Genomic DNA, 25686 nt, shown 5'->3' with positions numbered 1-25686 from the left:
CCTCATTCTGATGTTCGGTTTGAACTGCAGCAGATTGTCTTGGCCATGTCTACATGCCTAAGTGCATTGAGTTGCTGCCATGTGATTGGCTGATTCGACATTTTCATTAATGAGCAGTTGGACAGGTGTACCTAATAAAGTGGCCAGTGAGTGTACACTGGAGAAAAAAATAACTTGTCCTGAAAACATTCAAAAACAGCATGTAAAAATATGCACATTATCAGTTTTTACTTGTGGACTCTGATGACTGTAGAAATGGTATCAATGCTAGATACAGTGTTTTAATTATATAACCTACAGTCACATATGACAAAGTGGCCAATAAAGATTAAGTTCTTACATAAATAATTTTGAATATTAATCAATGCTTAATTAACAGTATTGCTGGGACCAAATCAAACAATGTGGTTTATTCCTTAGAACTTTGAGAGAAAAACTTTGGCAGCAAAAAAAGGTCCACAGCTGACAATCTGTAGACAGATACTGACCAACAGTTCCCAAGTATCAAGGACCCAAGAGTGCTTTTGAAGTGATAAATTGCAACATTAAGGAACGTAGCTGTAAGACAGAGTAGATGCTCTCTTAAAGCACAACTAGACTATTTACATGGCCAAATTAAGGTAACATAGGAAATGAATGCTGAAAGTTGCACCATTAAGAATCCCTAGGTGTCAGGTGCCCCATTATGTGTTTCCATTCCTCTCAGTTCATAATACACCTACATTTTAAGAAGTGGAATGTTAGATTGAACAGTATGTTGCATTCCTTAAATGCTCAAACCTTGCTTGTCATTAACAAGTGTACATCTATTCTGCTCTTTTCATGATTTTAGTGACGGTGGATGTTTTCTGTGCAGTATGGCAACCGTCCCACGTTTCACAGATATCGGTGTAATGTTTTCAGGTGGCTTCTGCTATAGTGTCATATGACTCCCTCTTCTTTAAGTCCATCAAAGATCAAGACCAATCATCATCTTTTTGTAAATACCTTAGGGCACAATATTAAGGTCAAAGTTTCCTGAATCTTTTCCTGATGGTTTCATGCTACCAAATCTTTCACTCTAATGGGATAGTTTAACATTAGAGACTGTGTACTGAACATACATTAAGCATGACTGTGTGCCAACAGCTTAGATATGTAACTAGTAAAACTGGGACATCAACTAAAGAATTTCCCCAGTCTGGTTCATTGTCTGAATCTCAATGTGGCCACTGAATCCCAGTGTAACCAATCCTGAGAGAATTAAATGGCAGTTTCAGGCCATTCATGTATTATTCAACAGCCTACTACCAGTGAACCATTAAAAGGACGAATGAAACAAGCCCTCTAAGCACCTGTTGTAAGAGGTCCTCTTCTGAACTAAAAATGCCAATAGGATGGAATTTCTTTTTGATATCTAAAACATCTCCAAATCTAAAACTCAATTATTTTGGCCACATATATAATGAGGTTCTCACAGTATTATCATGTCACTTTAGTACAACCAAATAACACTGCTAATGCTCCAAGGAACAACCTTCTTCTAGAAGAAACAAATCACATTATTTAAGGACAAAGTTTGCCTCTGAGTGTAAAGCACTCAGCAATACAAGTTTCACAGAGACAGAGAATGAATATCTGAGCAATGTGGTGTTCACACTGTCTCCATTTCGCTGTTTTACATTTTTTAAATGTCCCCAAATCTTCATGTCTTCCCGAGCAGACATGGCCTTTCCTAAAGGGCTTCCAAATCCTGCATCCAAACATGCGTGCTGACCCTTCAAGCCATGAAGACCACGAACACAAAAAAGAAAATGATGAGGATGAGGAAGATTTTGATGAGCAGCCAGCGGTTGTTGGAGACCGACTGGAAGTACTTCAGGATTTCGGTATGAGCGAGGTCCACGTTGAGCTGAGTGTCTTCAACATTGGCATCGATTCTGGGACACATGGGGTTTACAGGAATAAGAACAGTAGGAAATGCCTATAATCAGCTGAAGTAGCTGCATACTGATAACAGATTAGGTCTAATTACGTCTTACTTCCTGATGTTTGTTTCTATTACCTCTGAACTGTCTCCTCCTGCTCTTTTACCATGTGGGCCAGCTGCTGAAAAATAGACCCCAGCTCCACAATGGTAGACTCTATGTTCTGCATAGTGTTTGCACGGTCCTCAATGAAAGAGTCCTGAAAAGAAAAGTATATATATCTCAGTTACTTAGTAATGAACCACTTTTATAAGATTAGAAGCTGAGCACTCACAGAATTTGCAACTCGTACAAGGCAGTACAACCGAATCTTTTTGTAGATGTACAGTAAAAATAGAGGCATTTGTATATCTGTCAAGCCCAATACACAAATGACCTTCTCGTTGATGAGCTGCATCTGATGGCTGGAACGGAGGTCCATGTCTATGGAGACGTCCGCCTTATTGGAATCATCTTGCATCAACACTGAATTGCCTGTTTTTGAAATAAAGAAGGGCCAGTGATAGCAGCACATATCCACACACGTGTATTCACTACAGAGAGGCTAAGGGTCTCACTCAGGCCGCTGTGGAAGGAGGGGGCGGAGGCAGGGGACTGAGAGAACTGCTCTTGTCTGCTTCGCTGCTGCTTCAGATTCTATAAATGGAAAGCAGTGAAAACTCGGTCTGTACCACCGCAAATGTAATGGCCATTAAAACAACACAGCGTCACTGGTGCAAAGCATACGGTGTATAGCACACCTACTTGAGGGCCAATAGCTCCACCTTGTGGGGAATCTTTAAACTGCTAAACAGTAGTGAATTACAAGACATGCCTCTGAGGTGCTGCTAACTTTCCACAATTGTTTGTGTCAAAAAGATTTACCTCTGTCCTGACCTCCAGAACGGACTTGAAGTCACTTGACATTGATGCCAATTTAGACTAAAAAACAGCGAGGAAAGGCACCATGTCACTTCAGTTTCAGAAACAGAAACATTTAGTGTCTTTATCCAGCTCATTTAGTTCTGAAAATGTCTGGAAGCATGCCATACCTGAAGTGAAACGACGATGGTATTGGAATGTGTGTGGAGATGTCTGCTGGTGTGACTGTTTCTAGAACGAACCAGATGCTGCAGCTCAGCAATCTGTTTATTCAGGCTGTTAATATCCTAAGCAAGACAGAGGTAAGCTTAACAAGCCGCAGTCAAAGGAGGATCATTGATCTGCACATGCCTTACACACAACACCCTTTACCTGTTTCACAATATATGTCAACTCGTCAATCTCTACTGCTTTGTCATCAAAGAGGGATTTTCTCTTGGCAACTGTGATCGGAGGCGGAAGACATTATGAACATCAACACAGCATTTGCAGTTTTGTTAGGTGTGCAGCTTACAACGAGCAGATACTTGCGTATTGTTAGCTTTTCCAACTTGGCGAAAGTGTTGCTAAGGTCCCTACCAATCCGCCTGCAAGAGACCCAAGACAAAGTGAAGTTTCAATCGGTCACATGGCCAAAATAAACAAAAATGAAGAACTTAAAATAGATGAGGAACTGAGCTACATTAATGATTTGGGAATCAATGTAAGAATGAATGAGTTTGGGCAAATCTATCACACTCACTTTGCCATGAGCGTGAAGTCACTCCGTTGCTTGACTACACTGGGAACAGATTTAATGGCCTGTTCGCCATTCTGGATTAAAGCAGATAAAAAATGTAAAAGGACAGAACATTGCAAAAAGCTTCTCATACTCTGTGTGGTTTTCTTCTTCATCATGTGATGTGAAATGAGATTCCATCCATAATGAACTACATGCATAATGCTGAACCACCAATTGGCTGCTAGCAAGATCTACAATACATTGTTGTATGCTTTCATGTATGCCATATGAAAAAGAAGAAAAAAATCTACAAAACATAAGCATGCTGTAAGTTTAAGTGAGTTTGGCACCACTCACCTGTCTACCTTGTAGGGACTTGCACACAGACTGAAACTCACTGGTGCGGTCTCGGCAGGACATAGTGCTGGTGTCTACAGGGGGAACCAGGGACACGGCCAGGGGGGCTTCCAGCGGTGGCACCAGCTGGGACTGGGTCTGTGAAGGCCCAGTGTACACCCCCTCCTGGCTTCCCCTAGGACCGTGGCGCCGACGAGTGTTCATGGATCCAGCACATTCCCTGAGAAGTGGAAAGAAGGCAACAGGTAACAAATACAGAACTGGGTTAGTGAAATAGCTCCCCAACTGCCATAACAACTTCCATTCAGACAGACGACAGAGAAACGCCTCAGCTAGTTAGCTTTAATGCTAACATACCACACTAACTGAATGAGCTATCTCGCTAGCTATCGACCTACGTACAGCTTAATGCAAAACATCTCAATCATAAACAGGCTAGCTACATAGCTAGCTACACTGCTGACTTCCTTAACCGGTTTTCGCTAAACAAAAATAACAGCACACACGTCCGATACCACCGTGGACACGACACATAACAGAACAGTTATAACACGTATATGAATGCGAGAACGAGTCAGTTACCGGGTAGCCCGCCGCTCCAGGTACTTTGAGTTTTAGTTTTGGACCGTGGAGCGTCGAGAACTGCGATCATCCGGGTCTTACTCCGGAACGCCGACGTCACCGCCACGTCTTCTTAGAGGTTCGTGTCAGAATGAATTTGCTCAAGATGTAAATCAGTGGTTCCCAAAGTGGGGGGCGCGCCCCCTAGGTGGGGCGCGGAGCTATTGCAGGGGGGGCGCGGAGCTTGAAAGTAAAACGTGCACATGTGTCAATATTAGGGATGCACCGATTCCGATATTAATATCTGAAAAAATTCTAGATCGGGTATCAGTGACAATGTGACCGATCCATTAAAACAGATCTATTCAGTCTAATTCTATGCTTGTAACGCTTTTCGGAGTTACACTCCGACACGGACAGAAAACTTGGACAGTTAACAGGCGAGTGAAACACGAAGCACACAGAGAAGAGGTGAATCACTCACTCGTGCTCGCGCTGGTGCTATTCCACTTAGTCCGTTTATGTGCTGGTTAACCAAAATAAACCTGGGCTCCATCATTACTTGACTGTTCATACATGAACTGGTGAGTTGTCCAAAGCTCATTGAATGCGTTACTTACAGAAATAAAATAAAGATAAAATAAAGAGCAGTGGTTTTCTACGGCAGAAAGCTAAATAACAACAATATTCCATACGCGCGCTCAACTCGCTCCCTTAAAGAGACAGTACACATATTTCTGGCCGTTACATGCTTTGTGCTCTGCGTGATGTCAACGCTAGCAAACTAGCCGCATAGGTATTGCTGTTTCTCTTATTTCATCTCCTTATTTATTTTAAATGATATTTAGAATTCTTGAACCATTTCAAAGGTTTCTTGCAGTTTATTTTTTTCATGTTTGACCAAAGTTGTGAACCTATTGTTTTTGTAAGTTTCAGGTTCTTTGGTATTATTTATTTTACATTCAATGTTATATTCATAATTGCCCTGACTGAACAAATGCAAGTTGTGCTGTTTTTACATGTTTTATGTGTGTTTAAGTGTGCTATACTGGTGCAGAGTTTTCAATAAACTTGTAATTCAGTATGTCTGTGTTTAAAAAAAAATGTTTTAAGTCGATTCAGCACTGTTTTATCAGATCGGTATCGGATCAGTATCGGCCGATACCAAGCCTCAGATAGATATGAATGGGTATCGGAAGTGAAAAACGTGAATTGGTGCATCCCTAGTCATTAGGGAGGGGGGGGGGGGGCGCAAAAATATTCTCATCTACTAAAGGGGGGCACGGCAGAAAAAGTTTGGGAACCACTGATGTAAATACAGTACAGTAGTGTGTCAGATTAATTAATTAATCTAACGAGATTTTTTCCTATGGTTCTTTGGGGTTTGGGTGTATTGTTGTATTTAAGTATATATCCTACGTAAAACAGCTGTTAGCATAAAAAAACGTGTCAGAGTTATATCCCTTGGAAGCTTACCAGCTTTAAAATTGAATTTTTTGCACTAAGTCAAAATAGCTTTTGTAATGCAGTAAATAGTTTTTACTGTTTTATTATTAAGACAGGGGATGGCAGTTTATTTAGACTCCAGCTTCCCAAAAACAAAGAAATCAGACGTTTGGTGGATCGACTTATGTGTCCATGATTTATGTAAACATTAAAAATCACATTATATAATTGATTAAATTAGCTAGCCATTGAGAGCAAACTGGTGTTTTACGAAATATGAACTTATAATGATAAGCATAAGCATATGTAATTGTTCATATTAACTGACCAACTCCAACCACTGATTAGGAAAGAATGGGTTGCCATCACTAAAGATTATATCCACATATCCAGCATGCAGAGGTGAACTGCAGAACTCTATCTAATGTCTAATCTCTGCATGTGGTTTGACCTGAGTTTTTTTAATTCAGTGGAAACCTAATAATTAGCCTAAGATCCTTAAAAATAACAAAGATTCTTGACATTTTAGTTCACGACAATGTTTAGTTAAAAACGATATGGAAAATAATGTTAATTTAAACATTAATCTTTACATTTTGAGACAATGGATCCATAATACTATCCATAGTACATTTCAATTCTGTATTCCTTTACTCCAAGGCTCAAATTATTCTGGCCATATAGGCTAGAAGCAGCCTATATTTATCACTATATTTAGCCTATATATTTATTGTTTCTTGAATGTCAAAATTCCCAAACAGGCTTTTAATTGTGCCAGCATAACACTGTTTCCTTGAAACAGTTGATGACACTCATTTTGCTTGAGGTCTCTGAACTTTTATCTAATTCAGACATCACTTAAGAAATCATGACTGAAATACTGTTAAAAAGAAGGATGCTCCACTTCTCAAGCAGTTATACTTGATGGATAAGAGTACCAGGGTAAAATCCAATCTGGAGTCATAACATTTACACATTAAGATCACATTCCACATTACAAAGTGCATGCAGCAATTTCATTACCGTGCAAGTGATGAAATATGCCTTCTTCATGAATTAGGGGTGCAGCTCTAGCTCTAGGGGTGCAGCTCTAGGGGTGCAGCTCTAGGGTTGCAGCTCTAGAGGTGTAGCTCTAGGGGTGCAGCTCTAGGGGTGCACCTCTAGGGGTGCACCTCTAGGGCACTAGCTTAGCAAAGCAGTTGCCGATCAGATAGCCATTGCTATTTCATAGCATTTTACACATAACCTACATAGCAAGTTTTATGCATTGTTTAAATTCAAGGGTCATTCAAAAAGCAGCTAAACTATGAAATATTTTGATTTTAAAAAGAACGTCCTCACCTAATGTGGTAATGTTACATTCATATTATTAATACATGAACATTCCTCTAAAAAATAAAGACAGAAAAATGTAACAGGTGTTGAAACGTTTAGAAGAAAGGAAACCGCAAAACAATCTGTGTAGGCAGCAATAAACAAGTGCTGTTACACTTAAACATATGGCAATAAACAAGTGCTGTTACATGTAAACATATGGCAATAAACAAGTGCTGTTACACGTAAACATATGGCAATAAACAAGTGCTGTTACACGTAAACATATAATAATCTTTATTTGTATAGCACCTTTCATACATACATGTAACTCAAAGTGCTTTACAGTATAAATAAAAAGAAACATTAAAAGGAGATAAGACAAAAAGACAAAAAGAAAATGTTAAAAGAAATTAAAGATAAAAATAACATAAAAAGTAAAGTAAATAAGATAATAAAAAGTAAAGTAAATAAGATAAAACTATTAAGATAGAGTTTCTTAACTAAAAGCGGATCTAAACAGGAATGTTTTGAGACTGCTCTTAAAACTATGCAGGGATGAAATGCCTCTGAGCTCTTCAGGAAGAGAATTCCAGAGCTTTGGGCCATAGTGGCTAAAAGCACCCTCACCAATCTTTAATCGGCTTTTAGGAATCACCAGTAGATTACTATTTGAAGACCTGAGAGACCTGACTGGAACATATCTAACCATCATTTCACTCAGGTAAAGAGGGGCAAGACCATGAAGACATTTAAAAACCATGACTAGAACCTTAAAATCTATTCTAAAGCTGACAGGTAACCAGTGCAGTGAGTGGAGTGCAGGTGTAATATGATCTCTCTTTCTCCTGCGGGTCAGAACTCTTACAGCCACGTTGCATGGCATATGGTATACATGGCAAAAGAAAAACATGATATCTGAACATATGACATATAAACATGGAATGTAAACATCGGACATAGGCTATATTTCAATACATTTATGACTTTAGGCCACTGACTGATTTGTATAACTTTTCATACTAAAGTATTTAAATATTTTTGAAACCTCATTAGAAAGCATATGAAAGTTCAGGTTCTAACTATTCAATGTTTAAACAATTCTTTCAAAATGTGTGGATGGACAAACACAACCCGTGATTCATCAAACAGTGGAATCAGTCAGATTTCCCCTAAATCTGCAAAAAAGTAGAAGAAACACAATTCATGAATACAGTGGAAATATTTCATAATCACATGAATCATCAGTTGAGACTCTTCATTTGTAATGAACATTGCACAAAAATGTTCAGTTTAAGTGTACTACTGTAATTCTTTCTTAAAAAAAAGTGTTTTATTATCTGCAACTGCAGTCACTGTGCTCTACAAATGGTAGCTCAATTATCTCTTTAGAATAAACGCGCTTCACCTGTTAAGGAATTGGACCAATGATCAATGAAAAAATGTTAAGGATGAGTATTCAGTCTTTGAATACTCAGTATTTTGAGTATTCACACTTAAGCAGTGTTTTATCTGGATTAATGTAATTCAAAATAAATACCAGGGGATATGCTCTGTCTCTCATACCTGCACCATCACAGTGTGGTTTTCTACAGCCACACAGAGTAAAGCTTCATCTCCACAGAAGCCCCCACAGCGTTTCACAGGAACAGAACAAGGACAGATGACATTGTGCCTCTCCTCTGGGAATTCATGCCAGACTTCGACTAAAGTTTCTCGCGGTTGGCATACACTTCGACACAGCACATAATCAAACCCTTGTGAAGGAGGAGGAGGAGAACACTTGAAGGTCACTTTACATCACACTTTATAACTCAGACCGAATTAACATGTTTACAGAGCTGAAATTCCACAAGTCTAATCTAGTCTGAATCGCAGTTGATGGTTCTATTTGGCAAGCAATATCCAGTTCCAATCTTGCAATTGGATTACTTGTTTACCAGCGTTAGGAAGAGTGCTCTGTAAACTAACCAAAATGTCCCAGTTCTTTCAGAAGCCATGGCATACTTATATGTACTGTACAGCACTGATGCATTATATAAAAGTCAAAATGTTGTGTAAAACAAAGTACCTTTGGTAGACTTGTAGGGGTCACAGTTAATTTCAGTGGATTGCTAGGAATTGAAAAGGATAGGGAAAATGTCCATTTAATTTCAGTCAGAGCAGTTTTGATCCAAACCTAGTTTGATTCAAGTAGGCAGAAGACTCATGATGCATTCAGCACACTATTGTAAACACATATGATCATGCCCATCAAATATCTATCCCATATACAACATTTGGTCCATAACCTTATGAACAGCGACTTACAGACGTGCTTTATAATCTCTATCAAGTACATATCCTCACGTAACAAAAGATAGGTCAATAGATTTATTGTTAAGAATACATTTGGGCCAGTGTGGAAAACGTGTGGAAAAAAATTAAGTACATATTTAAGATTAGTCTTTTGTTTTTGTTTGAACAGCCAGTGAAAGTTCATTTCAAGGCCTAGGTACCAGAATAAAGAAGTGTCTTGATGGTGAAATTGAGGGATGGTGGTCAAAGTCCAACACAACCATCATCATATGGTGTTGGGATTTTGGTTTCTTTCTAAATTGCTTTTGGTACACATGCTAGTTCTTGGTCATAAGGCATTAAGACAATACACTCCATACCACTTCTATTAGCTGCCAGGAAGTTGCTTAATGCACACTCCAGAATGCAGGTACCATCTGTATATCCTGTAGGCCCTTGGTTCCCAACCTGGGGTCCGCGCCCCCCACAGGGGGTCCGCGGAGCTCTAGCTGCTTTGAGGTTATAAAATATTTTTGAGCATTTTTTATACACACATTGAATTCTCTTCTACTGCAATGTTTATCAATTAAATGAAACATTCAGGTCCACAATTAAATAATATTTAGCTATTTATGACAAGCAACTTTTTCACCTCTGAAACTCAGCGCACCGCATCACGCAGACACGCACTTTCTGCCAGCAGCACTAAATATGGCTGAGAAACGTAAATGTGTACGAGTCCTCCTCCTCATAAAAAAAGAAAGGCAATACCTTGATGGCCTTATGGAGGGACAGGACAAAACTAAACCAGAATGTGTCATTTGTGGTGAGAAGCTAGCTAATGACAGCATGAAGCCGAGCAAATTAAAACGACATCGTAAACGAGTTTACGCGCCATATGAGCCTTCTGCGAGACGAGATTCAAAGCCGCTTCGCTGACATCGATGAGTATTTATCCAGAGAAGGATGGGTGTTGGACCCACGCAATAGGAAAAGTTATTCTCCCATTTACTACGTACTACGTACCTGTCGGAGTCAGCTTTCAGCGCTCTGGTAAAAACAGACTCGATGTTCATCAGGACTTTAGACTGGCTGTCACAACCATCAAACCAAACATCACATCCCTGGTCAAAGGTATGCAAGCCCAAGGTGCCCATTAGTTTATAAATGAACAGATTTGAAGTGGGGAAATTTTGTACGTAACGAACGTAAGTTGTTGACGGGGGGATAGCAAAAGTAAATTGTTCAAAAATGGACACGAATTAAGTGTTATATCGCGATCGATCGATCGCCAGTGGTTGGCGCCAGAGCGAACTAGTAACTAATTGAATCATAGATGTGGATCAGAGGTAAATAAACTGGATTTTTTTTTCGGCGTGAGATATCGGAAGTGTGGCGTGAGAGCGTGTGAAGACGGTCAAATGCGTGTGTCTCACGCTCAATGCGTGAGAGTTGGCAACCCTGTAATGACACAGTTTTGAAGTTCAGATGTTTTTTTTTTTCATTGTACACCTGTTGTAAATGCTACACTTGTTGCCCTTTATTCTTTATTGTTATAAATAAATGTTAATTTCTAATCCCTTTATTCTTTTGACATGTTTATATAGGCTGGGGTTAGGCTGGGGGGGCCTGGCTTTTTTTGGACTTGAGTAGGAGGGGCTCCAAGGAAAAAAGGTTGGGAACCACTGCTCTAGATACATATACTTTTCAGTATTTACTGGAACAAGAGCTACTTGGTGTCTTTTCGGACGAACCAGGGTAACTTTTGACAAAAGAACAGGGCTGTGGTATTGTTGCAGTAAAGACAAAAAGACAAGCCTCTGTGTTCACATATGACTCTCTATGTGGTGCCTTTACCAGGAGAGGGAAGAATTACTGATGGAAAGCACAAAGTCTAATGCAGAAGGCCTCTCTGACCATGGCAGCGACACAGAATCTAATGGTGAAAACGTGAATTGTCCCACATCAGATCAAATCATTGCCATGACCCAGTACTTTTGGGAAAGTAAACGAATCCCTGAGAACTTGCCCCAGGATCTCAAGAATCACTCTAGACCTGTGCTTGGCACGTTTGAACCAACGGAGACAGTATGTCCATAATGCCCAGGCCATCCACTACCTGGTCTATCAGAGCCAAGACTTGTCACAACAAATGCAACCGTTTATTATCTGCTTTCAGTGAAAAAAAGGTTTGTGCATTTACTGTTTTTCTAAAATGATTAATATAATTTCATGACATTTAAATATCATTTTAGGGTTGCAAGGCTGAACAATAAAAATGGGTAGAACTAGCAGTATAGTTCTGGTTCTCGGGCGTCACCGTGTAATCATCACGGTCATCGGGTTATTTAGTTCTGTCTTGGAAAAACCTCCTGTTTTTAGCACAAATTATCGTGGAAATAAACAGCATGTGCAGTTGTTAACAGTTGTGTGGTTTAGAGTAAGCAAATCATCAAATTGTGTACTCTGGCCCTCCAGGACTGAAGCTCACCTAGTTATAACCTAAGCAATGGTCGGCTTATTCTGTCTTCTGCTGCTGACCAGATTATTTTAGTAACTAACTACTGTATTTAAGTTAATCTCTTCAATTACAGGTGTTCATGTCTATGAGAAGAATTGCATAGTGTGTAAAACCCCAGTCAGGTTTCATGACTACACATCAGGATTTCACAATTTTAATAAACAAAGTAATTCTGAGCATTCCTCTGTATTCAATGATGACTTCTGCACTGAAGGTATACATTAATTTCTTTTTTTCATAACAGAAAAAATTATCAACAGCCATCAACCCTCTTCTACTAAATTGCCAGTTATGGTCATAAGTCTTGTCTACATAGGACCAGTATGGCTGCAAGTTTTCATTCAATCAAACAGCATCTGATCTGATTCCAATTGATTAGGTAGTTTGTTTGAATAAATAAATTAATAATTAATTGATGAGGTGATCCACCTGTTGTAATGAAAATTTGCAGCAACACAGGATAAGATTGGTGACTCCTGCTGTAGATTTTTGCTCCCACACTTGATTAAATTAATACTTTCTTTAAAGATCCTAAAACTGTAAGTCCAAAAAATGTCCCATGAATTTCTCATTTCTCAATAACTCAGAGTTTGATATTCACAAATCTATTCTAATTCTAAAATGACATGTTACGTTTTTCATTGGAAGTTTAAGTAAGGAATTAAAATGATCCACCCCCATGTAATATCTGCTCTGTGGTGGTCCCGTGGGGGCAGTGTGTGTGTCTGTCTGCATCAGTTTTTTATTTCTTCTGCAGGTCTTGCTCATCTTTGTATAACTTGTCTAAATGACAACCTATATACATCCAGACATGTCTGTTTTATTTAACAACTGTTGTCTATTCCCTTCATTGTTACCCTTTGTTTAGGGGCAAAGGAGAAGAATCCTTACTCTAGTGAACTATCATATTCTGCATTTGCCTTATGGATTAGTGAGTCATGTAGAACAGGAGTGACGGTGCCCAAAACTGAGGTTCTTAAAGGATTTTCAAAGCGTCTAAATGACTCCTCAATAACGAAACATTCCTCTTCTTTGGAGGACACCGTGCTCAAAAGTCCAAGAAGGTTATCTTAATTATTTATCATGACATTGTCTAAGTTTATATGGACAGGTCTAAAGCAAGAAACTGACTCAAAACTGTTATTGGTTTTGTTTAATTTTTAGCATTCCAAAAGTGAGCTGACCTCAGCATGCATTGAGCTTGGTGTGTCACCTGAAGGCTCAATCTCAGACATGATTAATCGTCTTGAGGAACTCCTGCTGTATAAAGAAGTCTACCCCAAAATGTTTATCAAACTACAAAAAACAGGAGGTAATTATATTGTATCCGTGTGTGTATGTATGCATATGTATTTTATTGTGTGTGTGTGTGTGTGTGTGTGTGTGTGTGTGTGTGTGTGTGCACTGTGCATCTTGGCAATAACTGTACTTTAACTGTTCTTTATGACTAATTCACTACATATTTTGGATTAGGTGGAGTTCTGCATGTTGACTGTCCTCACTCTGTTGTGTATTATTCTTCACCACTCTGGTGGCAAGAATCAGCCAGAGATCACGTGGATGCATTGTTGAGTTTCAAGAATCCACCAACAATTTATATCTCTGACATAGCTGGGCAGGTGGCAAAACATGCAAACAATCGAACCAGACAAAGGTGTTTTCAACCCTTTGATGGTAAACTCTGTGATGCAACAGAAGAAAACTTGGCAAAAGCTAGTTCAAAAGAGCTTGAGATTCATTTGCCTTGGCTGAAACATTTAAAACAAGGGAGACCCTTGCAAAGCACTCCTACTGATGACAATGAAGATGTGCTGCAGAGACCTCACCCTGTAACTGGAACAGCTGACCATTACTCTCTGTATGACCGTTTTCATCAGACAAACCAGAAGAGAAGCCATGAAAAGCTAAGGAGTCTGGACCTTCATCCGGAGATCATGGGGCTTATAAATTCCTCTGTGGCAGAGCAACTTAACAGAGAGCTTGGAAATTCTCGTTACTTCTTGTGCCAACTCAAGGATTTTCACTTCATGTTCCTTCTCAGATTGGTATTTCATTTGCATAATCAGAGAGTAAACACATCATTCATGAACAAAATGTTGAGACAGACTCATGGATCTGCAGAAGTTGGAAGTGATGGGAGACTCAATCTTTTTGGTGCAGGCAAGTTTGATACTACATACTGGTAAAAATGGAGACTACTTTGCACATATGCCAATAGTCACAATAATGTACAAACATTTCCACAGACAAGAAAACTCTTGAAGAAAAAACATTTGAAGAAAACTGTTAACAACGGCTCAGAAGTGCATCAGATGAATCAAAGTTTCTTGAAAATAAACAGGGTAAGCAGATTTTGGCTGGTTTTAAATTGAAATTGTGGTTTTATCTAATTATCAAGACTCCTTAGATTAGAGACCCCTGGTAAATACTAGCAAACTGTGCTGTAAAAATATTGTTTTGCTTATTCTTTTAATTTTTCTTTCAAGATACTAACACAATTCTAACCAAAGTACAGTGATTGAAATGGACTAACTAAATATCATGTCTATTGTGCCCCCACCTCCCACAGGAGAAACTTTCAGAAATATACTCGGACGTGAAGTGTACAACACGGTCCCTACTGCAGTTTGAACTGTGTTATGCCAGTGTCAAAGACCTCCATTCAATATGTCCCCCTGAATACCTTATTGAAGAAACAGAGGATATGCAACTACCTACACCTTGGCTAACAGATGATGTAAGTTTGCTATTTTTAATTAAGAAATATGTTCTCATTAATGTTCAGTGTATAAAATGTACTTATCCTCTTCAATATAGGCTGTAAATGCCAGAGTTGCACAGATTGCATCAACAAACAAAAATGTGAGTATTCTGATACAAATATCTTTACTGTGACATTCGTGGGTCGACGAAGGACGAGACACAGAATCCTCCTTATGACGGACGTCACTTTAGTTTTATTTTACATATAGCGTGCAAAGCGCACAAAGAACATGCAACACTCACAGATACGTGTAAACTTTAGACAACGATGAGCACAGGACACTGCACGAGCGCACATTAAATAGACAAACCACATGAGCCCCACGTGATTACGAGACGAGCCACAGGTGAGACAGATTATCACAAGACGTAACCACAACCACGAAGATCCACAGACGCAGACGATACATGTGGACAACGTAAACACGCCCAAAAGGGAGGGGCCGGGGTCCTCAACGTGACCTGACTAAATGAATTTAGTTTTTTAGATTGAGTCAATGAAAAAAAGTTTGTGTGATTGATTAATTCAATTTTATTACATTGAGCCAATGCTTTATTTTTTTCAGTGTACCAGCATAAAATGGATCAATTATTGACTGGACCTGCTGTACTCTACACAAATAGAATCTTCAACCAGACAGTACTGTGATGTTTCCTCACATTGTGGGTCATTTATCCCCTGAGTCAGGAAACCACTTCATTCTTTGGGTTAGTGCAAGACATTCTACTCTACGTGGAGTTGTACAATCTGCTGTAAATGGCTTAATATGCAACCAATGGGATATTTAATTTAACAGGTGTTTTGTGGACACTTAAAGAAGATTCGCATATATGATTCACTGAACAAGTACAAGGAGGTTGTGACAAAGGATATGGATTTACAGATTTACAAAATTTACAAGTTCTTTATGAATGATATTAATTTTTAATTTAAACATAATGCTTTTTTCTCTCACTCTTACTCTCACAGGATGTTTGTTGAAAGAGTGCTGTCTCTTTTTTACTACCCCCCCCCCCCCTCCCCTCTAGACATGTTTTTCAGGATGTTTGGCAGTTGAAAGAGTGGACAGTGGAATACCCAACACAGTGGCACCAGCAAGATTCTGACAACTGTGGGGTATTTGTATGCACTGTAAGTCAAGCTTGATTGGTTAGAATTAACCAGTTGTACTGGAGAGGTGTTCATGAAGCAAAGACGTGTACTGTAAAAAATAGTTTTGGTTGGTAAAGTGCAGTCATTCTATCCAAAATTTTGTGAATAAAACCACTAAACACACTTCGATCTACATGTGTTTTCTAAAGCCTAATTTTTCATTGATAATGGCATAACTGCATTGTGTGATTGTACCACTCTAGCTATTCCCTCTAGCCAGTGTTCACTTGCACTTTATTTCAGACACAGTCTCAATGTTTAAAACTCGATTAAAGACTCATCTGTTTAGTTTGGCCTTTGATTAATTTGTTACATATTTACTACATCTCGTATCTTTTCTCCAAGGTTCACCTGGAGAGTAACACTGCAGTCGGAGCCTACAATACCAGCATCGCTGCTCCGACATGGAATGAAAGCCTGGCGTTCATCAACAGACATTTACAATGACAATATCAAAACCCAGAACTTTCATTTTTACCTTTACTTAGTCTGATTGTGTGATTTGTGTGTGGCTTGTGTATTTGTCTGTATTTTGTGTAATTTGTGTGTTAACGGGCCGCCCAATGGAGGATGGGTTCCCTTTTGAGTCTTGGTTCTCCCGAGGTTTCTTCCTATTCCCCACCATCATAGGGAGTTTTTCCTCGCCACTGTCGCCTTTGGCTTGCTCATTAGGGTTCTGGGCCCATAGTATTGTTAACCTTTTAAATCCTGTAAAGCGCTTTGTGACATGTGTTGTGAAAAGCGCTATACAAATAAACTTTGATTTGATTTGATTTGATTTGATTTTGTGTATAAATAAATATATTTCACGATGCAGGAACTCTGACATGTCCAGGGCTTGCATTATTCAGCTTACTAAGACATTCTGCTTTGTAAAATATCCTTTACAAAGCAAAAATTAAATTTACCAGTTGAGCCAAAAAAAGCTAAAGAATATTCCAATTGGGCAAACTTCAAATTTTGGGAGCTAGTCAGTTCCTCTGCACTTTTGATACTGGGTAGGCTTATTAAAAAAAAATTATTTTTCACTCCTCTTTTATGTCTGTTTGTTTACTAAACATATAATTGTATCAGGGACCGTAGGCATTGTAGCTATTGTTTTGTGTTTTATGGCAAACAGATGGCAGAGATGGAACTACAAGGGAAACAAATGACATCAGAATCACTAAAACATTCACAGCTACAGTATCTCCAGAGGTACCATGCTACAACATTGGTGAAAGATGTAGTTATAGAGGTTAGTGAAAAGAATCCTGGTTGCTGTACCTGAACTTTTTTTATTACCTTTGGTAAAATTGAGATTTTTTTATATATATAATAATTTTTAACCTTACATTCTTACTCTGCAAAGACTAAGAAGACAAATACAAATGCTACAGATTGCATGGCCAGTAAACTGAACGTGTGTACATTCCAAAAAGTGGGCCAAAAATGGTATGTACTTCATGCAATGTGTTTATGGAATGTAAATAAAAATACAGTGATCTCATTTCAATTCATGTCTTAGGTCTCTCTATCCTGAAGTTGACACAATCCAGTGGGTTCAGTGTGACTGGTGCAAAGGCTGGTTGCACACTGATTGTGCTGGAGTGTCAGAGGCAGATGTCAAACGTGGATCATTTAAGTGTGGCCGTGAAACCACACAACCATATACCTATGACAGGTATGCAACTGCATTTGTGTGTGTGTGTGTGTGTGTGTGTTTCTTGGATCAATAAATTGTATCTGTATCACAGCACCCTAAACACTCTACTCAAGGATGGTTTGGAGGCTTTGTTAACTGATGATGAAATTAAGGTAAGTATTTCAACTCTTACTGTGTGAGATGGTGTAGTGAAAAGTTGAACAAATGTTGAAGTTTGTAATTTATTAATTAATATATAATATATTTCCCCCTAGAGCTTGCTTTTACTTAGATTGTTCACACATAACCATTGAATGTTGAATTGATTCATTGATTAACTGATAAAATTTTGGATAGTGATTTTAAATGATTTTTGTTTTATAGATTATTAATAAATAATGTGTGAGTAACAAAATCTGTCTCAGGCCATACATGGTGCTCTTCACAAAGGACAAAAGCGATCACACATACACAAACACACATGGTACCTTTGGAAGCACTTCACCAAAATTTAAACAATGCCTCAAACCAAGGATGACCCCTTTCAGTGATGAAGTTGTAAGTCAGGACATCTTTTAACCTTTTTTATTTGAAGTTTAATATAACATTACTGTATCTTCTGTTTGCTATATTCAATTACATTTGTCTTTATTGTTCCATGTCTCATGCATAAGACACAACAGCTACTTGACAAAATTTTCAAGGCACTAAACATGCAAAATGACTTCCCAAACCTTGACCTCCTTTTTGACGTGTTGCTCCCAGAGGTATTTGTTTTTATACTGACAATTTCACTTGAGAACAGGTGAGCTGTACATGGGTTCATTTAATGTTTTAAACCAGTAAAGTAGCATTGACAACCAGTGCCAAGGGTTTTTTCCGAAAAAAAATATATATATATTGAGAAACAGGAACGACTCTGTCGCTATGCAGCGGAAACTTTACTTGCCTCTGGCTATGCTAATAAAATCAAGGTACAGTACGTTTTAATATCTTGTACTTTTCACTCATTACTATTACATGTCTGGCTATAAACTTTGCCATGAGGCAGAAAGTAACAGCACAATGTCCTTTTCCAATGATTCATCTTATTTTAGGTTCATCATGTAACAATACAAATTTACTTGACTTTAATTAATGTTTGTAATACTCTTGTGATGTATAAAAATCTTCCAATATTTTTACTTAAGGTTAATATTTTTTTAAGTTTTCATAAAGGCTTTTCTTTTTAATAAAATTCACTTTGTTAACCTACAAGTTTAAATATATTTTTTAAATTAATTCCTTACATGTTGGATTAAAAGTATTAGTTTTGTAACAACCGACTGCAAGGACCAAACATTCACATAAGATCTGGTATTTGTTTTCTGTAGGCTTTATGACTTAAGTCCGGACCTGCACACCGAGGGCCAGAACTCTATTGGACCATGATACTTGACATGATGCTTTGTGTTTTGTTTTTCTTAATCACTTTTAATTTATAGATATTATATGATATCATGAATGTATCATGAATGTTCCCCAGAAAAAGAATATCATTGCAAATTAAAGTGGTTCATAATAAATTGTAAACTGAATGGGGTCAACATGTGTGTTTCTATGTTGCTGGCCTGCTAGCTTCTCACAATCTTGACTACAATTGCTTAATTACAAAATTGCCTACAATTGTTTTTTTTTTTAAGTTCTTAACACAAATAACTTGACTGATAAATTGTCAAAATTTGCACAATCATTTGCACCACCAACACTGTATTATTTTAAGGATTAGATGTACATGATCACAGTTACTGATTTTCTGGTAGCCTATTCCACTAAAAGCAAACATTCCACTCAGCAGTAGCATATTCCATCCAGCAGTGCTATATTGGACTCAGCAGTGGCATATTCCAACCGGGCCATGGTACTGCACTCAGCAGTGGAATAGCAGTGGCATATTACACTCGGTAGTGGCATATTCCACTCGGTAGTGGCATATTCCGCTCGGTAGTAGCATATTACGCTCGGTAGTGGCATATTACACTAGGTAGTGGCATATTACACTCAGCAGCGGCATATTAGCAGCGGCATATTCCTATTAACAGCGGCATATTCCTATTAACAGTAGCATATTACGCTCAGTAGTGGCATATTACGCTCGGTAATGGCATATTACGCTCGGTAGTGGCATATTCCGGTCGATAGTGGCATATTAGGCTCGGTAGTGGCATATTGGACTCAGCAGTGGCATATTAGCAGTGGAATATTCCTATTAACAGCGGCATATTACTCTCGGTAGTGGCATATTACACTCGGTAGTAGCATATTCCACTCAGTAGTGGCATATTACACTCAGTAGTGGCATATTCCGCTTGGTAGTGGCATATTACACTCGGTAGTGGCATATTACGCATGGTAGTGGCATATTCCTATTAACAGTAGCATATTACGCTCGGTACTGGCATATTCCGCTCAGTAGTAGCATATTCCACTCAGTAGTGGCATATTACACTTGGTAGTGGCATATTCCGCTTGGTAGTGGCATATTACGCTTGGTAGTGGCATATTACACTCGGTAGTGGCATATTACGCTCGGTACTGGCATATTCCGCTCGGTAGTAGCATATTCCACTCAGTAGTGGCATATTACGCGCGGTAGTGGCATATTCCTATTAACAGTAGCATATTACGCTCGGTAGTGGCATATTACACTCGGTAGTGGCATATTACACTCGGTAGTGGCATATTCCACTCAGTAGTGGCATATTACGCTTGGTAGTGCCATATTCCGCTTGGTAGTGGCATATTACGCTCGGTAGTGGCATATTACACTCGGTAGTGGCATATTCCGCTTGGTAGTGGCATATTACGCTCGGTAGTGGCATATTACGCTCGGTAGTGGCATATCGGACTCAGCAGCGGCATATTAGCAGTGGCATATTCCTATTAACAGCGGCATATTCCTATAAACAGCGACATATTCCTATTAACAGTAGCATATTACGCTCGGTAGTAGCATATTACGCTCGGTAGTGGCATATTACACTCGGTAGTAGCATATTACGCTCGGTAGTGGCATGTTACGCTCGGTAGTGGCATATTCCGGTCGATAGTGGCATATTACGCTCGGTAGTGGCATATTAGGCTCGGTAGTGGCATATTCCTATTAACAGTAGCATATTACGCTCGGTAGTGGCATAGCATATTCCGCTTGGTAGTGGCATATTACGCTCGGTAGTGGCATATTACGCTCGGTAGTGGCATATCGGACTCAGCAGCGGCATATTAGCAGTGGCATATTCCTATTAACAGCGGCATATTCCTATAAACAGCGGCATATTCCTATTAACAGTAGCATGTTACGCTCGGTAGTGGCATATTCCGGTCGATAGTGGCATATTACGCTCGGTAGTGGCATATTAGGCTCGGTAGTGGCATATCGGACTCAGCAGTGGCATATTAGCAGTGGCATATTCCTATTAACAGTAGCATATTACGCTTGGTACTGGCATATTCCGCTCAGTAGTAGCATATTCCACTCAGTAGTGGCATATTACACTCGGTAGTGGCATATTCCGCTTGGTAGTGGCATATTACGCTTGGTAGTGGCATATTACACTCGGTAGTGGCATATTACGCTCGGTACTGGCATATTCCGCTCGGTAGTAGCATATTCCACTCAGTAGTGGCATATTACGCGCGGTAGTGGCATATTACGCGCGGTAGTGGCATATTACGCGCGGTAGTGGCATATTCCTATTAACAGTAGCATATTACGCTCGGTAGTGGCATATTACACTCGGTAGTGGCATATTCCGCTCGGTAGTGGCATATTCCGCTCGGTAGTGGCATATTCCGCTCGGTAGTGGTATATTACGCTCGGTAGTAGCATATTACGCTCGGTAGTGGCATATTCCGGTCGATAGTGGCATATTACGCGCGGTAGTGGCATATTACGCGCGGTAGTGGCATATTCCTATTAACAGTAGCATATTACGCTCGGTAGTGGCATATTACACTCGGTAGTAGCATATTACGCTCGGTAGTGGCATATTACGCTCGGTAGTGGCATATTTTGCTCGGTAGTGGCATATTACGCATAGTAGTGGCATATTTTGCTCCATAGTGGCATATTCCGCTCGGTAGTGGCATATCGGACTCAGCGGCGGCATATTAGCAGTGGCATATTCCTATTAATAGCGGCATATTCCTATTAACAGTAGCATATTACGCTCGGTAGTGGCATATTACACTCGGTACTGGCATATTCCGCTCGGTAGTGGCATATTCCACTCAGTAGTGGCATATTACACTCGGTAGTGGCATATTCTGCTCGGTAGTGGCATATTACGCTCGGTAGTGGCATATTCCGCTCCGTAGTGGCATATTACACTCGGTAGTGGCATATCGGACTCAGCAACGGTATATTAACAGCGGCATATTCCTATTAACAGTGGCATATTCCTATTAACAGCGGCATATTCCTATTAACAGTAGCATATTACGCTCGGTAGTGGCATATTACACTCGGTAGTGGCATATTACGCTCGGTAGTGGCATATTACACTCGATAGTGGCATATTACGCTCAGTAGTGAAATATCAGACTCAGCAGCGGCATATTAGCAGTGGCATATTCCTATTAACAGCGGCATATTCCTATTAACAGTAGCATATTACGCTCGGTAGTGGCATATTACACTCGGTAGTGGCATATTACGCTCGGTAGTGGCATATTACACTCGGTAGTGGCATATCGGACTCAGCAGCGGCATATTAGCAGTGGCATATTCCACTCGGTAGTGGCATATTACACTCGGGTATATCGCACTTAGCTGTACGTTTTCTAACGTTACCTGCTACCTCAGGTAACATTAGCTTAGCCTTTTAGCCTAATGGTTTTTTCTTTCAGAAACTTTATAAAGTGGGAAAGTCCACTAAAAGTCGAGTATATTCCTCTTAGACAGTGGCATATTCCACAAAAGAGTGGCATATACCACAGGACACCAGAAAGTGCCAGTGGCACGTGAAACGTCATTTCCTTTTATGCCAGTGGCATAAAAACGTCACATGCCAGTCCACAAAATGCTGCTACCCCTTCTCAGAACTGCAGAGGCAGGGCTGGCTCTGGCTCGGCCGCACTGTCTTTCTTTGCACTGTCTTTCCCTGGCCGTCTCGGGGGCTGAATGGGGCCTGTGCGGAGGCGGGGACAGCGGGGGTAGCGACATGCTGAGTGAGAGGCTCGGACATCGCTTTTGTCCGTCCAGAAGAAGGCGAAGGAGGGAGCGAGGCATCAGAGCACCGTCTACTGACTCTGGTAATAGTCCTCAGTAGTAGGTCGCTTGGCGCTGGGTGAAGACTCGTCTGGGTCGGAGCTGAGGCAGTGCTTACGTTTGTCTAAGCTGTGGCCAGAGCAACACTCCATACGAGGCTCCTCCTCCAAGTTGTGCCTCCTCCTCTTCTTTTTCTTCTTTTTGTGTCGGAAGGAGCTGCTGTCCCCATTCCTGTCTGATGGGTCCCTCTCAGAACTCCTGCAGATTGAAAATGATTTTGCTTAAGGAAACTCTAGTACCCTTTCTGGCTTATGATTGCTAGATTTTCTACAACAGTAACAGTTCTGTTTGCTGACCCCTCCTGGTCACACACAGTATAGCAATGGCCGTTCTCATGCAACATAAATAGCTCCTTACCTCCGCTTGTCCTTGTTCTTCTTTCTGGATTTCTTGTGTTTTTTGACAGGCCGCTCTTCACATGGATCCTCCCTGTCCGACAGGCTACGCTTTTGTGCCTGGGGCCGCGGGGCAGGGCTGGCGGGGCGTGGTGCTTTAGCCCGCTTGTGTCCCGAGCTGTGGAAGAGGGGACCATCCATCCCACCTTTCCCGTCGGATGCCTTGGCACCAGGGTAAGACTTCCCTGTGCCATTATCCAAGGCTCTGCCTTCCTGGTCGGACTCGTCGGATGACTCTTGGCCATACGGAACCAGGAAAGTTGCTTTATTGTGAGCGGCGGCGCCACCGTTCACCTGCACAGGCCGTCTGAGGTCTGAGGTAGACTGTGGTGCGCTGGAGGAAGAGGACGAGGGCAGTGGGCGCAGGTGGGATGCGGCAGCCGAAGAACTGCAGGGGCTGGGCTGGCTCTTCGGGACACTGCTGCCAGGCTTTGAGCCACCTTGGTCCTCCTTCATGGGAGAGTTATTCTGCAAAGTGAACAGCGGTCAGTTATGGGAAAGCTGAATATCAGGAACAGAAAGTAAGAGTTTAACAGTGTAAACAAACAAAACACAGCCCTCTCAATGATACTAGTGAACAATAACAACCAGTTCCCAGTCAGATGTCCTGGCATGGTGCAGTGGTGCGGTGATACCTTTGCCATGTGAGGAGGAAGCTGTGGACTGATGAAGGAGGTGGAGGTGAACTGAGGCCCGTTCACCTTGGCCGTGCTGACCGGGCGAGGGGAGCAATGACCGGGACCACAGGTCACAGAGTTACATAAGATCTGTTGACCTAAAAATGATGGATTGGGGGGGGGGGGATAAAAGTGTATAAAATGCCTTTCTAAATATTCCACTATTCAAAAATCTGGAGCTGGTTTGTAATGGATAATTGAAACTTGGAAAGAAAGTTGACCCTTATGCACCTGAGTGACGTTAAGTTGGTAATAGACCTCAGTAGTAGGTCGCTTGGCGCTGAGTGAAGACCCGTCTGGGTCGGAGCTGAGGCGGCGCACACACTTCCGCTCCTCACACGCTCGTCTGCCTTCTCTAGAGCCTGGCGCACCAGACAGAGATGCCGCCGCATCTTCCCTGCAGTCATCGCCGTTGGGCACAAAGGCGTCCGTGGTTGCCACGGGCCTCTCTAAAGCCACGTGCCCGTCGCCCCCCTGTGAGTAGAGGTCATGGTTGGCCTCTGGGGGCGCCGTGGTGCCTTTCGTCACATGGGTGTCGTGGCAGTAGATGGGCTCCTCAGCCGAGGCCATCTGGGTACAAGGTTGGCTTAGCTGGCGTCTCGGGGGCTGAATGGGGCCTGTGCGGAGGCGGGGACAGCGGGGGTAGCGACATGCTGAGTGAGAGGCTCGGACATCGCTTTTGTCTGTCCAGAGGAAGGCGAAGGAGGGAGCGTGGCATCAGAGCACCGTCTACTGACTCTGGTAATAGTCCTCAGTAGTAGGTCGCTTGGCGCTGGGTGAAGACCCGTCTGGGTCGGAGCTGAGGCGGCGCTTACGTTTGTCTAAGCTGTGGCCAGAGCGACACTCCATACGAGGCTCCTCCTCCAAGTTGTGCCTCCTCCTCTTCTTTTTCTTCTCTGATGGGTCCCTCTCAGAACTCCTGCAGATTGAAAATGATTTTGCTTAAGGAAACTGTAGTACACTTTCTGGCTTATGGTTGCTAGATTTTCTACAACAGTAACAGTTCCGTTTGCTGACCCCTCCTGGTCACACACAGTATAGCAATGGCCGTTCTCATGCAACATAAATAGCTCCTTACCTCCGCTTGTCCTTGTTCTTCTTCTTGGATTTCTTGTGTTTTTTGATAGGCCGCTCTTCACATGGCTCCTCCCTGTCCGACAGGCTACGCTTTTGTGCCTGGGGCCGCGGGGCAGGGCTGGCGGGGCGTGGTGCTTTAGCCCGCTTGTGTCCCGAGTCTTTCTTCCCAACATAGTACTCAAATGAGCGAGGGAAGTCACCTTGACCATTCTCCACATCCCGGTCTCGTTCGTCCTTGCTGCTGTGATGGTGCCGGTGGTGGTGGTGGTCTCGGCGGTGGTGGTAGTGGTCTCGGCGGTGGTGGGTGTGCCCGTCTCGCTGCCGATCTCCCTCTCGCTCTCCAGAGATCCTCTCTCGACTGGCCGAGCGATCCTTATCAGTATGGTGGTCTCTGTTGGGACGATGGCGATGGCGGTGCCCGTAGCGCTCCCGACTCCGGGCTTCCCGCTCTCGATAATGTCCCTGCCTGGATCTGCCTCGCTCCTTCAGGGTGGAGGAAAGGTGTGGCTGCCCAGAGTCTTTATCACACTTCCGCTCCTTATGCGCTCGTCTGCCTTCACTAGAGCCTGGCGCACCAGACAGAGATGCTGCCGCATCTTCCCTGCAGTCAAGCAGGGAAGCTGCTCTATTGTGAGCGGTGGTGCCACCGTTCACCTGCACAGGC

General features: G+C 41.4%; 2 protein-coding genes and 2 long non-coding RNA genes across 4 annotated transcripts; 2 read left to right on the top strand and 2 right to left on the bottom strand.

Annotated features, from left to right (window-relative positions):
- Positions 1-261: 261 nt before the first annotated feature.
- Positions 262-4613, bottom strand: stx5al (syntaxin 5A, like). The gene is made up of 11 exons (XM_076979791.1): positions 4489-4613; positions 3907-4126; positions 3571-3641; positions 3360-3415; positions 3201-3271; positions 2999-3115; positions 2832-2888; positions 2525-2603; positions 2344-2441; positions 2045-2166; positions 262-1919 (listed from the first exon to the last, which is right to left on the bottom strand). The coding sequence occupies exons 2-11, from the start codon at positions 4108-4110 to the stop codon at positions 1760-1762; spliced, it is 1035 nt and encodes a 344-aa protein (XP_076835906.1). The 5' UTR covers positions 4111-4126; positions 4489-4613; the 3' UTR covers positions 262-1759.
- On the top strand, positions 4068-15914 carry LOC143481689 (uncharacterized). The gene is made up of 9 exons (XR_013122051.1): positions 4068-4151; positions 12894-13089; positions 13190-13337; positions 13499-14367; positions 14595-14762; positions 14843-14887; positions 15355-15496; positions 15586-15645; positions 15818-15914. It is a non-coding gene; the product is annotated as an uncharacterized LOC143481689 (long non-coding RNA).
- Positions 15915-17624: 1710 nt separating this feature from the next.
- LOC143481690 (uncharacterized) lies at positions 17625-19082 on the top strand. The gene is made up of 4 exons (XR_013122052.1): positions 17625-17738; positions 17950-18123; positions 18240-18332; positions 18939-19082. It is a non-coding gene; the product is annotated as an uncharacterized LOC143481690 (long non-coding RNA).
- A 2706-nt stretch (positions 19083-21788) lies between these two features.
- Positions 21789-24667, bottom strand: LOC143482326 (uncharacterized). The gene is made up of 4 exons (XM_076980670.1): positions 24177-24667; positions 23904-24043; positions 23231-23736; positions 21789-23071 (listed from the first exon to the last, which is right to left on the bottom strand). The coding sequence occupies exons 2-4, from the start codon at positions 23910-23912 to the stop codon at positions 22846-22848; spliced, it is 741 nt and encodes a 246-aa protein (XP_076836785.1). The 5' UTR covers positions 23913-24043; positions 24177-24667; the 3' UTR covers positions 21789-22845.
- Between the last annotated feature and the right edge of the window lie 1019 nt (positions 24668-25686).

Source organism: Brachyhypopomus gauderio, chromosome 18, assembly GCF_052324685.1.
Source record: "Brachyhypopomus gauderio isolate BG-103 chromosome 18, BGAUD_0.2, whole genome shotgun sequence".
NCBI lineage: Eukaryota > Metazoa > Chordata > Actinopteri > Gymnotiformes > Hypopomidae > Brachyhypopomus > Brachyhypopomus gauderio.
The sequence above is the reverse complement of the archived record's forward strand: the minus strand, read 5'-3'. Positions and strand labels throughout refer to the sequence as shown.